The following is a 16,190-nucleotide window of genomic DNA, read 5'->3' on the forward strand; positions in this document are numbered from 1 at the left end:
AGTAAGCTGGTGCAGCTGCAAGCAGAGCGTCGTGGCGGGATCTACATGTGAAGCGGAGTACATGGCAGCCTCGGAGGCAGCACATGAAGCTATTTGGGTGAAGGAGTTCATCACCGACCTAGGAGTCATACCCAATGCGTCGGGGCCGATCAAACTCTTTTGTGACAACACTGGAGCTATTGGCCTTGCCAAGGAGCCCAAGTTTCACAAGAAGACCAGGCACATCAAGCGTCGTTTCAACTCCATCCGTGAAAATGTTCAATATGGAGACATAGATATTTGCAAAGTACATACGGATCTGAATGTCGCAGATCCGTTGACTAAACCTCTCTCGCGAGCAAAACATGATCAACACCAGAACTCTATGGGTGTTCGATTCATCACAATGTAACTAGATTATTGACTCTAGTGCAAGTGGGAGACTGTTGGAAATATGCCCTAGAGGCAATAATAAAAGGATTATTATTATATTTCCTTGTTCATGATAATTGTCTTTTATTCATGCTATAATTGTATTATCCGGAAATCGTAATACACGTGTGAATACATAGACCACAATACGTCCCTAGTAAGCCTCTAGTTGACTAGCTCGTTGGTCAACAGATAGTCATGGTTTCCTGACTATGGACATTAGATGTCGTTGACAACGGGATCACATCATTAGGAGAATGATATGATGGACAAGACCCAATCCTAAGAATAGCACAAGATCGTGTAGTTCATTTTGCTAGAGCTTTTCCAATGTCAAGTATCTCTTCCTTAGACCATGAGATCGTGTAACTCCCGGATACTGTAGGAGTGCTTTGGGTGTACCAAACGTCACAACGTAACTGGGTGACTATAAAGGTGCATTACAGGTATCTCCGAAAGTGTCTGTTGGGTTGACACGGATCGAGACTGGGATTTGTCACTCTGTATGACGGAGAGGTATCACTGGGCCCACTCGGTAGTGCATCATCATAATGAGCTCAAAGTGACCAAGTGTTTGGTCACGGGATCATGCATTACGGTACGAGTAAAGTGACTTGCCGGTAACGAGACTAACGAGGTATTGGGATACCAACGATCGAGTCTCGGGCAAGTAACATACCGATTGACAAAGGGAATTGTATACGGGGTTGATTGAATCCTCGACATCGTGGTTCATCCAATGACATCATCGAGGAGCATGTGGGATCCAACATGGGTATCCAGATCCCGCTATTGGTTATTGACCAGAGAGCCGTCTCGGTCATGTCTGCGTGTCTCCCGAACCCGTAGGGTCTACACACTTAAGGTTCGGCGACGCTAGGGTTATTAGGAAGACTTGTATGTGATTACCGAAAGTTGTTCGGAGTCCCGGATGAGATCCCGGACGTCACGAGGAGTTCCGGAATGGTCCGGAGGTAAAGATTTATATATGGGATGTTGTCATACGGACACCGGAAGGTTTCGGGGGCATATCGGTATTGTACCGGGGCCACCGGAAGGGTTCCGGGGGTCCACCGGGAGGGGCCACCCCTCCCGGGGGGCCACATGGGCTGCGTGGGGCAGGAGCCAGCCCCTGGAGGGCTGGGCGCCCCCCCCCCTTGGGCCCATGCGCCTAGGGTTGGGGGGGAACCCTAGAGGGGGCGCCCCCTTTGCTTGGGGGGCAAGTCCCCCCTCCCTGGCCGCCGCCCCCCTCTAGATCCCATCTAGAGGGGCCGGCCCCCCTTGCCCCTTCCCCTATAAATAGAGGAGTGAGGGGAGGGCTGCACACCCAAGCCAAGACGCAGCCCCTCCCCTCCCCAACAGCTCTCCTCCTCCGTTGTGTGCTTGGCGAAGCCCTGTCGGAGTACTGCCTCTCCACCATCATCACGCCGTCGTGCTGCTGCTGGAGCCTTCTTCCTCAACCTCTCATTCCGCTTGCTGGATCAAGAAGGAACAAATACAAATGAAATGGGACAAATACAAATGAGATACAAAACAAAAAAACTAGCAGAAAAGTTAAAAATAGAAATGGCGTATACCTCAATTACCCCTAGCAGCCATATGTCTATTATACATTCCCTGTGCAAGACATTCCGAAAATTTGTTCACTATTTCGAAGTTGAGGTAAAAGTGATGAATTCTGGTTGGCCTAATTCTCCCTCTATGGCTTCCAATGTTTCTTGCATTATTGGATCGTCATTATCGAGTGGGTCGAGCGACATCTTTTGCAAGATAAGATTGTCCAGGAGTGCACATGCCATGATGATTCGACATTGGGTCTTCAAAGGAAAAAAAGACGGGGACCTCAAAATCGCCCACTGACTCTTGAGCCTTTCAAAGGACCTTTGTACAATATTTTGGGCTCTAGAATGGCGCATATTGTAATACTCCTCTGCACTACGAGGTGGGTTCTGTGTTGTCCAACCATTCCAGTGGTACTTTTGACCATGGTATGGAACCTCAAATCCTCTGGCATTTGTGTAACAAAAATCGACAGGGTAATATTGATCTTCGGGGACATAAAACCCATTTGGCCTTGAGATGACATCCCTAAGAATACACACACCTAACACATTTGTATTTATATCACCCAACCTTGATCGATATTTTCCTTTCATGTTAGTCAGCCTCTATGTACGTTACATTTCCCCGAACCAAACACACATACATAATTTATACTAAACTTCTATACTTCTCTATAATTTACATGTTACTATATTTTTCACTTATAATTTGTTTAATTGGCATAGTTAAGCACACTAACATTGCTATATAGAATTATGTATATTATTCTAAAATACATTCACGTTGAGCTATAATTTATCTATATTTTTTAGCAAAACCTTCTTGAATTATATTTTGACAAATGTATAAATAACTTTGTAGTGTGAACTGTATGTATTTTACCATTCTTAAATATATACCATGCTAGAGATCTCTAAAGCATACCATGAAACAATTATCTCCACAATAGTTTCTAGTGTATGATGAGATAATCATTTTATAGAGCCTCTAGCTTATAAGATTAACTATGGCAATTAAACATTCATTAGTATTTCTTGGTCAGTTGCGTTTTGCAAGTTATGGTGATTTAAGTAATGAATGGGTTATGCCTAATGCAATGTAGAAGAAGTAACCTTTGCAACTCCCGCATTCGTTCGGACTGTCCAAACGTGTTTTACCATCCAATGCGGTCCCCTATCCGTCCGTGTACCGGTCTCGACGTCCGGACCGCTGCCACGCACGCGTTCGACACCCGGGCCCACCAAAAACCCTCTCTCACGCTTTCTCTCCAATGGATGCTCCGCTTCCCCCGCCGCATTCATGTCGGCCTAGAGCCACAGTGGGCGCATTGATGTCGCGTGATGTGGTCAGACGGGGGGCAGCGCTGACCGACACGACCAGATGGGTGACACCGCTTCAATGCGGACACATCATCCTGAGAAACCAACCCTGGTTATTGCCCACACTGAAGCGGGTTGACCGTTAATTCTCCTGGCCCGACCACACATATATAATTTGTGCTTCGGCAACGTCCACATCCAGACCTCTGTGCTTAGTCGCTTCTCATCATCTCCAAACTCCTCCTCTCCCCATCCACACCATGCCCAAGTCGTGGTTCTGCGCGCCAGCAGGTGGTGGCTCCGGATCTTGGCGCCGGCGCCATCTCTCTCTCTGGGCCCTCGGGCTCCACGGTCGTCGGCTCCTCCGTGAGGAGGAGATCGTCATCCCCTCCGGTGACGAGGAGGACCAGGCATCGCCGCAGCAACAGCCGCTCCGTAAGCAGGCGTGCCTCCTCTCAGAGGTTGCGGTGATAGACAAGGAGTTCGTCTGTCGGATCGAGCTGCTGACAGAGCAGTCACTCTGGGAATGTGGCACAGCGCCGCCCTCTTCACTGCGTGCCGTCAAGGAGGAGCTTCTCTCCTTGCCGCACTACCGCGTCAAGCAGGAGACGACGCCCCCCATGCAACCGATGCGTCTAAATCGGGCGCCGCATGAAGGAGGAGACGACTTCCCCTACACAATCGCGGCGTCCAAATCGGGTGCCACGTGAAGGAGCCGGCGTTGCCGCCGCACCTCAACTAGCGCGGCTAGATCATCAAGGAGGACTTGTTGTTCGCGATCGCGATGGCATGCAGGCACATCCTCCACTAGCTCGGTGGCGGCGGCTCCCCTTCATCATGTGCCATCGTGTCCGCCGAGGACAGGGCGGCGCGACAGGAGTGGCGCAATGCGGCCTGCCGCTCCACGTTCGCCAAGTCGGACGAGGCACCTACCTGGGTCCGAAACGACTTGACCTAGCGGCCGCCTTGGGCTCTTGGCCGCTCTGTCACCACCATGGAGATGGACGAGCGGTGGCGCCGCCACCTTGATGGGTAGCTTGCCAAGGTTGGAGAGGAATGGTCGCTAAGCGGCACCTCCGCTAGGGCACCGCAATCGGGGCCAACATTGTCGAAGCGGCCCTCTGCACGACGCAGGAGGAAGCGGAACAACCCCCTCATTAGCGTCAGGCGGTGATAGTCAAGCAAGGCTGCCGTGTCCCCGCGCCCTTCCACCGCTGGAAGGACGATGACGGCAGCGTTGCAGCCGGCCAGAGCGGCCACGCATGCTAGGTCGTCGTTTGCCATAATTTGACGTCCTAGTTTTTAAAAAATAAATTAATAGTTAAACAGTCAAAATATCGTCCGATTTATGTAAGTTATGTCCGAACTATGCTAAAATCTGTTTTGTTTGATAAAATTTGTCCAATTTATTCAACTTTGTTTTGAAATGTATGCGGGTCTGATTGAATGGCCGGCTTTCACATCAATGTTTACAAGTCGGTCTCCACCGGTCTGCAGACGGATACGGTGTCCGATTTGGGGACAGCGATGCCCTACTGGATACGGTGTCCGATTTGGGGACAGCGATGCCCTACTAGGTGGACAAACCAGCTATATGGAGTTGCTGGCCCAAGTTGTAGAGGGGCATTTTTTTTTCTCGTGTGCCAGGTGCACTCCTAGTGTAGACTGGTGCTGAACATTAATAGGCTAATCGCGGCTATGGTAGCTCTGTGGGTTTTGTACTTGTATGCGTGACGAGTTGTTTCGGCAAACTTGAAATTTCATAGAAATGAACCCGCAATTTTCTTCATAGAAATGCATTTCTTTTACTGAATGCAACAACGGTTTCACTGCTTGAGCGACTTGTATTACAAGACGGTTCTGCTACTCAGCGTGTAGACTGTCCATTCAGCTACATGGTGAAAATCTCTACTGCAAAATATGAACAATCTTCCAATCAAAAGTACTTTGCATAAATTTAGGCAACTGAAAGTTCTTTTCTGAACCGAATGTTGCCATCTCCTTCCTGAAAATTCAGGCCAGGGTGCTGAATGCCGGCCGGGGAAGCTACCCGACTAGCTTCTTTCCATGGCTTCCAACCCTTTGCTGCCTCTGCTGCTCCTTCTCCCCGCCTGCTCTCCTCCTCCCCTTCACCGCAGTCCCGTCAGCGGCATTGACACCGTTACCAGTAGCCGGCTCGTGGCCACCTCTGTTCCTTCCTCTTGCCGTTGCCGGCACTGAAGAGGGGTCTTTGCCGATGCCTGTTGCTGCAGCCGGTTGACGTGGCACTCTTCTTGCAGCGCTGCCATTGCCGGCATCGACCATCAGGTCCTTTGCACCAACCGATCCTCTTCTTGTGGCGCCTCCATTGCCAGCATCGACCTTCAGATCCTTTGCACCAACCGACACTCTTCTTGTGGCGCCACCATTGCCAGCATTGACCTTCGGATCCTTTGCACCAACCGAAGGATCCTTGGTCCGAGCTCTTGGGGCAGCCACTGTGACGTTCTTCGTCGCGGGTTTGTCCGCGATGTTCTTGGCTGCCTTTGTGCTGCCTGGGGCTACAGCCTTCTTGTCTGACGAGGTTTTCTTAGCTGCCTTGGTGTCTGCCGTAGGAGCTGCCACTGCATTCTGCAGCCTGTTTCCCAGAGGTGTGTAGCTTGATCTCTTGTCTATTTTGTAAGATGGGGACTCTTGGTTGCAGAAGGCAGGGGATCCTCTGGCGGTGAGGCTTTTGTCTGACGAAGAGTTGGGTCTCGTCGTTGGAGTGGCAGACTTTGAGGAGCTGGATGTTGTAGGAGATTCGGACTTCGTTGATGTGCTGCTGGGTGCCTCGAACTTTCCTGAGAACTGTTGAAATTTTACAATGTCAAACAGTAAGATCAACAGAAAAAATGAATAAATTGCATACAAAAGCTTCTCTTGTTTCGATTGCCGATAACTTTCACGGTTGCCTGTGTAGTATGAGAAGAGGGTTTTGTCTTTAAATGTTCTACAATCCTGATGCTGTATTTCGACTTGGTGAATGGTAATTACTTCGATATGTATAGCGATTTTTTTTCTACAACGGACTGGAGAGCAGCATGTCTTCTATGTGAAGGTATGTACAGTGAAAAGTGTTGTTATTACTGTGAAGACTCAATAGCCATCATACCCTTGAAGTTTTAACCGGTTGAAGGATAGGCAGCTCCCTCTGGAAAACCATTTGGGCGGAATCAGCTTCCATCTCAAGGGAAGCGAACAGCGGGGTGGGCGGAGGAGTCTTGAGCCTGAAATCAAATGAACCGCCCCGTTTCAAAATACGCAGTGAGAGAATAGGTCAACATGTTTTCACTGCAAGCAAATTCCATCTTTACCAATCGTAATCGTTCTTTTCGCCATCTGTGAGTAGGTAATCTCGCTTCCCCGAGGCGAGTTTGAACATGCGGCGGTCACCTATATTCAGACAACCAAAGCGTTCTAGTCAGATTATCCATCTTCCAAGGAAAGATGTGTATCAACTTCCCTAGATCTTCCCAACAGTTTACTGATACCAGTGACTCAAAATCTCATCATCTTAGCCCCGGACGGCGATAGCAGGGGGGGATAATTGCATCTCGGCGACAAAATGAACACGTAAAGAAGTGAAAATATAAGAGACAACACCTGACCTTGGATGGCTTCAAACTCCACGGAGTACATTGGGTCAAGGAGGTTCACCTCCTTCTCCTGATCATGCCTGTACAGTTCCCCAAAGAGAACCAGGCTCTCGTCTTCGTCCTTCCGTGCCGGAGCTGACGCGGGTGTGCCCCTCACCATGCCGGAGAATCTCTTCATGTGATCCATTCTTCAGGTGCTCAACGCAGGGAGCAGAGTAAACGGCCAAACTAAAGGTGCCGAGACACGGGGAGAGCAGGTAACATACATGCATATATTGCATACAGTGACGGAGGCTTACCTGAATAATAAAAGGCCAAAACTGTGCCGGCAATCCTGAAAGTTTCCCTGGGGCTCCACGCGATCTGCACAAATGCAACAAATATGTTGGTGAAAGGGACATCAAGATGCAGCCGAATGGGAAGTATTATTACATTGGGCACTACCGTTTCTTTCTCCTTGGGCTCCACATGGCACAAATTTGTTCAGTTTTGGCCCCTTCATAAAGGCCAACTGTAATTGCTTTCAGTGTGCCCCCATATAAAAACCATGCCCATAGTCGGCCGAGGCCGGGGATAAATCCACAGCAAGACGACGAAAAAACAGGCTTTTACATGATATAATTAGAGATACAAAGAACAGAGTAGATACATAGAGAAGCAGGCTGCTGGTCTATGCAGAGCAGAAACAAGCATATCACGTTACTCACATTGCAGTACAGTGTCTACAGGGCCACTCACATTCACATGTAAATCATACAACACAGAGCAAAAAAAGAGGAGGTTAGCATGGTTATACACTTGTACGGAAGCCAGTTTTAACCCCACAGTTGAGCGTCATGGCTCCCGGATTATTAGTGTTAGTACACATCTCTGCCTGCAAAGTTTCGAAGTACTCTACGATTCTAGGCGACAAGCAGCTGCTTCTAGACAGATTGTTGATTCAACACCCAGTAGTGGTGATCTCCACCGAATGGTGTGGATGTGGTCGCCATTATTGTATATGGTTTTTCTCGAAGCCATTGACTAAGTTTGCACCTTCCCTTTCTTCGACTCATGTGACTGCCTGATTGCATCCCAGAACGCAGGCATCGCCTCGGAGTCAGGAACTTCTTTGAACGACGGAAGATAGTTTAGGTCCACTATGACGTGGTCTCCGGTACCCTCCTGAACCTGTGTATGCAAAGGCTATTTTTGAAAATTCCGAAGTAGAATGCACAACAGTAAAAAGATAATGGTGACTTGAAGTGTTTCAGACTTCCAGTGGGAAGAAGTTACTCTGTTTGTAGCTGTACTTGACTACTAATAGCAAAAACTATACGAGAAGAAATACTTACAACAACATCAAATCCAAAAATTGTTAGTCCAAGTGATTCCTTTAACAATTTTGCAGCCTCTTCCACCACACCGATGTTCAGAGATTTGTTATCCTGTGCCCTGTTCAGCAGCAGCTGCTCCTTGGTAGCCACTGGAAGAGTCTTCAAACTGTGAAGCAAATTCAAATAATTTGGTACGGGAAGTACACTTTAGCAGATGAATGAAAACACATCCAACACCATGCCTAAAATATATATTCCCAAATGAGTACTTCCAAACTTTACCTATTAAACGTAAGAGGTTCATCCCCCGATGACGATTTTAGCAAATTTGCATTGGGCATTGAAGTTTTTACAGCATGAAAAACCTTGTCTCCAATTACATAAAACTTGTATATCTTGGACCCGTGATCGATGTATTCCTACATCACATAAATAAAACCTACACATCAGAATCTCCCGGTTGTTTCTGAAGATGAATCGTCGCAAACTGTAGTTCACAGGTACAGATCTGCAGAGTGCCTCAAGACTCAACATGGAATGCCTCAAGAGGGTCAAAATTGAAGGAAAACACGCAAGATGTGATTAATCGTCTAAACATATAATACATTAAGAGTATATCAAATATGCCCATTTCCTTCCAAGACACCTGCTATCAGAGAGGAAAAGGCAGAAAATTGTACCTGTAGAATAGCTGGAAGAGGCACACTAAGGTTGCTAAACTCTTCAATTTGGAAAACTAATGCCTGCAGACAACAATTTTTCATTAGATGCATAACTCAAAAGAAAGCAAATAAAACTCCGAACTGAAAAGGGATCAAGCAGCACAATAAGTCAGCATAACCATCTTCATAGGAATGGTGACAAAAGGATATGATTGGAAATAAATGCAATACCCGAACATTCAGTTGATGTAGAACTAAATACAAAGACAATAAGCTACCATATTGTGCGCATCAGCAACTCCACATGCTACTTGTGGCTTCACGATGAGTGGAAATGATAAATTAGCTTCGGCTAGTTGCTTCTGTAATTCACTGCCACTGAAGTTTATGACCTGCATTGGAAAATAGCAAGAGAACTCAATAGTCAAGACAAAGTCGATTGTAGATAGTAAAACAATGCAACATGCACTGCACATAAATGCTCTTCAGAAATGCATGAAGACAGGAGTGTTTAATGATGGTAGATATCAGTAACATACAGTACAAAAGCCATGAAGTCATACTTCTGCATAAGTGTAATTCAAATAAAAAGACCTTCAAAGAATGTGGTGCTCGGAGTTTGGGCCTTCCTTCAGAGCCAAGTTCTTGCAATTTAACTAGAATTTCTTGGATTTGCAGACGATCCAGCAACGGGGAAATATGTTTGAATGGATCAATGATGCAGAAATCAGGATATTCTTCCATAAACCTGCTTACAAAGAGGGTGATAGTGAAAACAGTGAGTATAATACTTCAGCATATCGACCTGTTACAAATTATATAAAGCAAGTTATCAGATGGTTGATATTTGTTGCTAGAAGATACGAAAGTGTAAATCCACTAAATTACTTCTGTAATCCATTGTACCTTATAACTTCAGACATTCCTGCAGAAAATGAAATTCCCCTGGGAAAACTGATGGAGCAATTTGGATCAATGCTAATGATCTCATCCGTCATTTTGTGGAGGATTATGTCAACTTCTTGAAGTTGAGAGGCTAAAGGAAGTTCAAATGAGAGTGGGACAAAGATAAGTCCATTTTGACTTGGATAAAGGGGAAATGCTCCTCTCTGCAAGCAACATAGGAATAATGATGTTCCAGCAGAGATCAAATACTATGTACTTACTAACACACTATAGAAAACTTGCCTTGGCAAAGTCTTCCTCACGGGATGGTTTCATTGCATAGCCAACCATCAAAATAGATGAGCTAGCTATTTCCTGGATGAAAGAAAACATAATTTCGAATTTAGTGCACCACATCACAAGAAATATGACCAAGTAGACATGAATGACAATTTAACCTTTTTAATTAAAGTAGCCAAAGTGATAAGCAGCTCTTGAAGCTTGCCAATATTTACAACTCCAGAATCTTTTGTTCCACATTCACTATCTGGATCATAAGAATATCAAAGATAATATTAGCACCTCCTTCCAATATGTAAAACAGCATGGGCTACACAGCAGATATATCATGGATGAAGTCCTAACGCCAAACAGCTAGTTGGAAACAGCATGAGAAGGACAATTAACATTTCATCCTGATTTATGCTTACCTACAGCAATAACCTTCCAGTTATGGCTCTGAAGTTCAGAAAATAGATCTTCATCAACTCTTGAAGTAACATAAAAACAAGAACTTGTTCTGCTCCACTCTAGCATCAATTCATTTAGTAAGTGATTCCCAGTTGGAGCAGGTAGTGGTATATACCCAAAGGAGTTCAAGTCTGCTGTCATTTCAAGAAAGCCTGACTGATAAAAGCAACAGAGAAGCCCCGTGTAAGCGTATACGTCTACTACCTTACGGAATGATGTAAAGCATTCACAAAACAATGCCTTCAGAAGAATGGGAATGTAATGCCGCGAGCCTGCGCTAGCAGTTTTTTCATTCCATAGGGGAGGGGTACGGATATTAGCGCAGTAAACTGAGGGTTATAAAAGGCTTGGCCACAAGTATTGCAAGTTTTAACCGCACGGCGGGATTTAGCAAAAGAAAACTTTGACAGATATCAAGAGTGATCAGTGCAAGGGAGCATCTGGAAATAAATCTAGCTGGATATATTCCGGTTCGTCTGAAGTGATCATGCACACACTTCTATTTTAAGTATACTCTGCTCTGTATAGCCCCCATCACGAATCATAAACAGTACAAGTGTAACTGAGATGAATCAAACACAGTAACTTGGAGGAAAAAAAGGTTCAGAAGGGGGGAGACAGATATACCACAGTAGTTGGCATTTCCTCCGGATGGCAAATTGCCTGAAACAAAAGGAGCAAGAAGATGCAATCAGTTGACTACAAGGTACTACTATTTCCTAAGAATTATACTCAGAGCGCACGCGGGGAAGAGCCGGGCTCGTACCACGCCCAGATTGGAGTGGCGCAGCCGCCGCAGCAGCGCCTCCGCCCCGGGACGCAGCGTGGGCACAGGCGCAGCCTCCTGCGGCCCTGCACCGACGGGATCGAGGAGGAGGGACGCATCCAGCACCAGCCGCACAGGTCGCTCCATGGCCATGGCTGCGGGCTTCGGGTTTCTGGGTGTTGGGGGGCCGGACTTGGAGGAAGGAGAAGCTCCTGAGCGGTGGGCCCACGTGTGAGAGGGCCGAGGTGGGCCCTGCGGGCGCGTGGCAGACAGGTGGCGGGACGGTGGCGAAATGCGGAAAGCACCTTCTCGTTTTATTTATATTTTTTTCATTTTTTAATAAGGCTGATATAATGGCTACTGGCTAGTGTTGCAGGAATCCGGTGCACTGTGTCGAGGGGCGTACGTGCTCATTTTCTTTTTAAATTAAATTAAATAAACAGTTGCGGGCATTTCAACATCTTTATCTTTATCTTTATCTTTATTTTTTATCTTTATCTTTACCTTTACCTAATATTAAAGGAAGGATTGTTTCTTCAGCTTTTTTCGTTCATGGTGGGACCCACATAATTTTCGTACGTCCCAGGCTTCGTTCGTACGTCGCAGGCGTTTCCTCGTGCGGGCGTTTTCCCGACTAGTAAATGTGCACGTGCAACGCACGTGTTGACCAATTAATCATAGCAATGTGATGATCCTGTCCATGTAATGACACTTAACCTACGTAGCTACTTACAGATAAAAACACATAGTTCATTTCTATCTCATCATGTGCATCTTCTCTTTTCACCATGTCGTACGACGCAACTCTATTTCTTCAAAACCCATAGGAAGACGTGTAGAACAAAAGTCTTCAACATATAGAGCAAACAAATGACTTAAATTTGCAAGAAAAAATTCAGTCATACAACACACAAGCAACTCTGATCCTTCAAAACCGTGCCAAGCTTCTACGGTTACAATTGAGAGCGACTATTTCAGGCTCGAAAAGGTTTCTCCTCAGTCGGTTTTCCCTCCACCATTCCATATATGCATCCAACGGACCTATAGCCTTCTTCTTCCTCCAGGCATATGCCACCACACACGACCGCCCACGTTGCAGCCTTGCCGCCCTGGTCTGCCCGAGCTACCACTGCTGTTGCCGGTCATCCCTCTAACCCACCTCTACCCAAACCCCATAACCCGTTGCATGTCCTCCGCCATCGACGCCACAACAAGTTGTGTCGTCCCTGCCTACGTCCATGCAACAGGTAGTGTCGCCTCCATCTGAGCCTTGGTGCCGTCTCACCTACTTCTCAGGCACATGTCGACTGACGCAGCTGAAAATTCAAGTCACCTAATAAATAGTAAGCACAATTATAATTACATGAAATACCTTCACTTCTATAGGGGCCTCAAAAGAATTTAATGACAACCTTGCTGTAAAATTGGTCGATCTAGATGTTGACTCTTCCAAGGGTTGATTGTGAACCAACAGTTTCTCATTAGATCCTTGAGCTCAGGCAAAAAAGGATTAAATGAAATAATGCAGCCCCAGGAAAAAAGGCCACAGAAAGATTCCAGGTCCACTAAGAGAAGACAAATGAATTAAAACAATTTTCTAAAGGTTCACCTTGCTATCAATAAGACCAAATCATGTTCTGGATAACCAAATTCAATCTCATACATTCCAAAATTACGTTGTTGTAGCATAAATCAATGTATTAACATATATGGTTTAGTCTGAGAAATAAGTTTTCTTGTCAAGCATAACTTCTGAATGTATTAAACAATAAGGAGGAAATAAATGTGATCATGAAAGCCATCTTCCTCAAACTTTATTGTGTAACTGTATTTAGTCGTTTAACCTGCTGTAACTGCATTTAGCGGAAGCATAATTTGCTCCAGAACCAAGAATAAAAAAAACACTGAAATGACCACAGATTTAACATGGATAGAAATGTGGCAAAGAAAAAATGGAGTGTCTTATTACCAGTAACATATATGAAATCAAGACCAGGTGCAGGTGCATGTGGATGGTGCATCAGGTTATGTAAGAAGTCAACAAGAATCATGTGTTGATCAAGCAGGGCCAATGCCATGTGAGTAGACCAAATATCATACTCCAAACCTCCCATTTGACAGTAAAAAGACCTTACTTTCATTGGCATGTCTGTTATTATTGATCAAGAAAGTAGAAATCATATGTACATTGAAAATGTTCACGTGCTCACGCCCTCAAATGGCAGACCAACAACTAAGATAAACCATACACATAAGTTAGTTTTTAAAGGCAATGCTTTCTTTTCTCATATACAAATAGATTCGTATACTAACAGTCTAATCCAGCAATAGTGCACATGCAACTTTGGAAGTAATATAAATATAGACCATTGCATGTTTATTGCTATATCGACAAAACTCAACAGAAAAGAAGGAATGCTGAGTTGTAAACAAATATACTGCATGTGAGTTGTAGTCGCAGCAAATCGTTCCCTAACGCCTAGAAGACATGTCATTATGAAACATAGCACCTCACACATGTAGCAAAAATCTAACATGTCGTTACAGAATTAGCAGAGCATATAAAGTCATAGTCATAAATGTGGACTAAATTCTAAGGAGACATAAAACTATCTATGTAAATAAGCTTTCAGTGGCCTAGTTCGAGATTAAGCAGCACTCTCCATTGTTCCACCATTCAGCTAAAAATCAAAATATTTGATTGATATTGAGACCCTCGAGAAAAAAAAAAAAATCAGGCTTGTCAATAGCTAGCTATGTATATGTATCTCCAAATTTCTTGTACAACCATTGTGTGATTGTTCAAAACAGATAGCTTGAACCTTGGATTCTACAACTGCTTGATAGGAAAAAACTAATTTTAAAATATTATCAACTTTCATTGGTTCGGGAGTGAGTGAATATGAAAACAAGTCAGACATAAAATGAAAACCTGCAAAAGATTGCAGGTGCTAATCGAAAGACTGCAGGTGCTAATCAGTATACTTTATTAACACTTTGGTTGCAGAATAAAAAGAGATTCTAAATCCAAATCGAAGACTACATGAACAACAGGGGAGGGGTTGACACAGCCAACAACTTTTGACTTTGGGTCGAAGCTTGGATTGTACGTAAGACAAGTATTGCAGAATAAACAACATTCAGGTAACAAGAAGGCTTGCATCAACCAGAGCAATATAAAATTTAATACAAGGACGCGTATGAATACAATGTTCAGTGTGAACACGGGATCTAACATGGAATTGCTCAACAAGCAGCCTTAAAAAATAGTACCATTGCTCAACAAATGGGATAAACAGAGATAACAATATCACGTGTAGACTCAGATTTAATTCAACGAATATTCCCCATGTCATGGATACAATATTGATAACTCGAAAAATATTATAGATAGATCAGAGTTGCAAAAATGAGGTGATCCAAAAAATGGACATTTTACTGGCTGATGGCAATCTCTATAAGTACATAATCTATATGGAAATACTCAACTGTTATGAAAGAACTATAAGAATTGTTGTATGCGTACAACCAGGAGTGCTCAGAATTGCAATTAGGACCTTCTAGTGGCTGAGGGGAATCTATAGTTAATACAAAATCACTATGCAAAAACTCAACTCGTAGAAAAGAACTACAAATACTTGTTGTATGGGTTCAATTATGAGTGCTCAATAGGTGAAATAACATACTTGTTGTATATGTGTCCATCCTTTGCGACGGTTATCAAAAAATGGGAAAATAAATATATCTCTAGTACTGTAGCATACCTTTGATGTATAATTCCGTATGAAGACATTTATTTACTACCCCTATATGCAAAATATGGCGATGAACAAATACTACCGGCTGCTCGTATTTGTTCAAGGAGACGACATATCCATTACAAATAGTGAATTTTAGTATTTCACTCTATTCATGTTGCCCTTATGTATCATGTATTATACTATGTGCCTAGAAAATACACCCAAAAGGAAGCTGCAGAGAAAGGACCAGTGGAGCACTGATCAATCTAGCATGCATTTGTCAGTAAGGACTCACATTAAAATCTGACGAAATGACTAATCGAGTACAACCCTTTTGTGCAGCATTAAAGTGCAGGCTGTTGACTTGTATGAGTGCCACAAGTTCCAGTTCTTGCCATCAGAGAGTCAGGGAGCCACGGGCAGCGGAGGTTATTTCATCTAGAACAGAGTGGCGACGAACAATCAAAATCAAATAAATGAAATCGACAAGATTGCTTCCAGTCAATGGGAATGAAGGACGATGGAGAAGATAACACACTAGTGAGTGAAGTTGATGTCGCCCCTCGTGCGCGCTTATGGTCTGCCATGGGGGGAGCGGGGAGGGAGGCCAGGAGCGCGCAGGCAAGGGCGTCTAGGGGTGGCGACTGCGATGGGGAGCGGTGTAGCAGGCGGGGCGGCGCCTGTGTCCGGGCGCGGGGCGGCTACGCGGGGAATCGGCGGGGCATGAGGTGGGCGTGCGAACGCCAGAGTTTTTGTAAAAAACAAATTACAGGACGCACGGGGCCTCAATGGGCCGGCCCATTGGTGTACAAACGGCACATGCCAGTAAAAGAATTTCTGGGGAATAATAATACTGCCACGGAAGGATTCGAACCCAGCCACTCACGGCAGAGCACTCAAATGCTAACCATTAAACTAAACAAGACTAGGTGTTTAATTAGCATCACAAAATTTAAAATTAAGTACACAGTCGCGCCAGATACTGAGAGGAATATTTTTTTAAGTGAATAAATTTTAGAACGCGAAATTTTTGCAAAGTTGTTAATAAAAAATTTAAAGGCAAACATTTTTTTAAAGAACACTATTTGTCTTTTTTTTAAACCTGAGTATTTTTTAAAACACAAACAATTTTTTAAAAGTAGGAGGTATTGTTGTCATTAT

The 16,190-nt window shown here is 44.6% G+C and overlaps 1 protein-coding gene across 1 annotated transcript; it reads right to left on the reverse strand.

Annotated features, from left to right (window-relative positions):
• Positions 1-5,162: 5,162 nt before the first annotated feature.
• On the reverse strand, positions 5,163-11,573 carry LOC119311173 (inositol-tetrakisphosphate 1-kinase 6-like). The gene is made up of 17 exons (XM_037586806.1): positions 11,290-11,573; positions 11,151-11,186; positions 10,484-10,679; positions 10,232-10,320; positions 10,077-10,148; positions 9,795-9,997; positions 9,483-9,636; positions 9,167-9,280; positions 8,907-8,969; positions 8,509-8,645; positions 8,245-8,392; positions 7,946-8,080; positions 7,194-7,273; positions 6,923-7,098; positions 6,629-6,707; positions 6,427-6,541; positions 5,163-6,122 (listed from the first exon to the last, which is right to left on the reverse strand). The coding sequence occupies exons 1-17, from the start codon at positions 11,440-11,442 to the stop codon at positions 5,340-5,342; spliced, it is 2,733 nt and encodes a 910-aa protein (XP_037442703.1). The 5' UTR covers positions 11,443-11,573; the 3' UTR covers positions 5,163-5,339.
• Between the last annotated feature and the right edge of the window lie 4,617 nt (positions 11,574-16,190).

Source organism: Triticum dicoccoides, chromosome 5B (genome assembly GCF_002162155.2).
Source record: "Triticum dicoccoides isolate Atlit2015 ecotype Zavitan chromosome 5B, WEW_v2.0, whole genome shotgun sequence".
NCBI lineage: Eukaryota > Viridiplantae > Streptophyta > Magnoliopsida > Poales > Poaceae > Triticum > Triticum dicoccoides.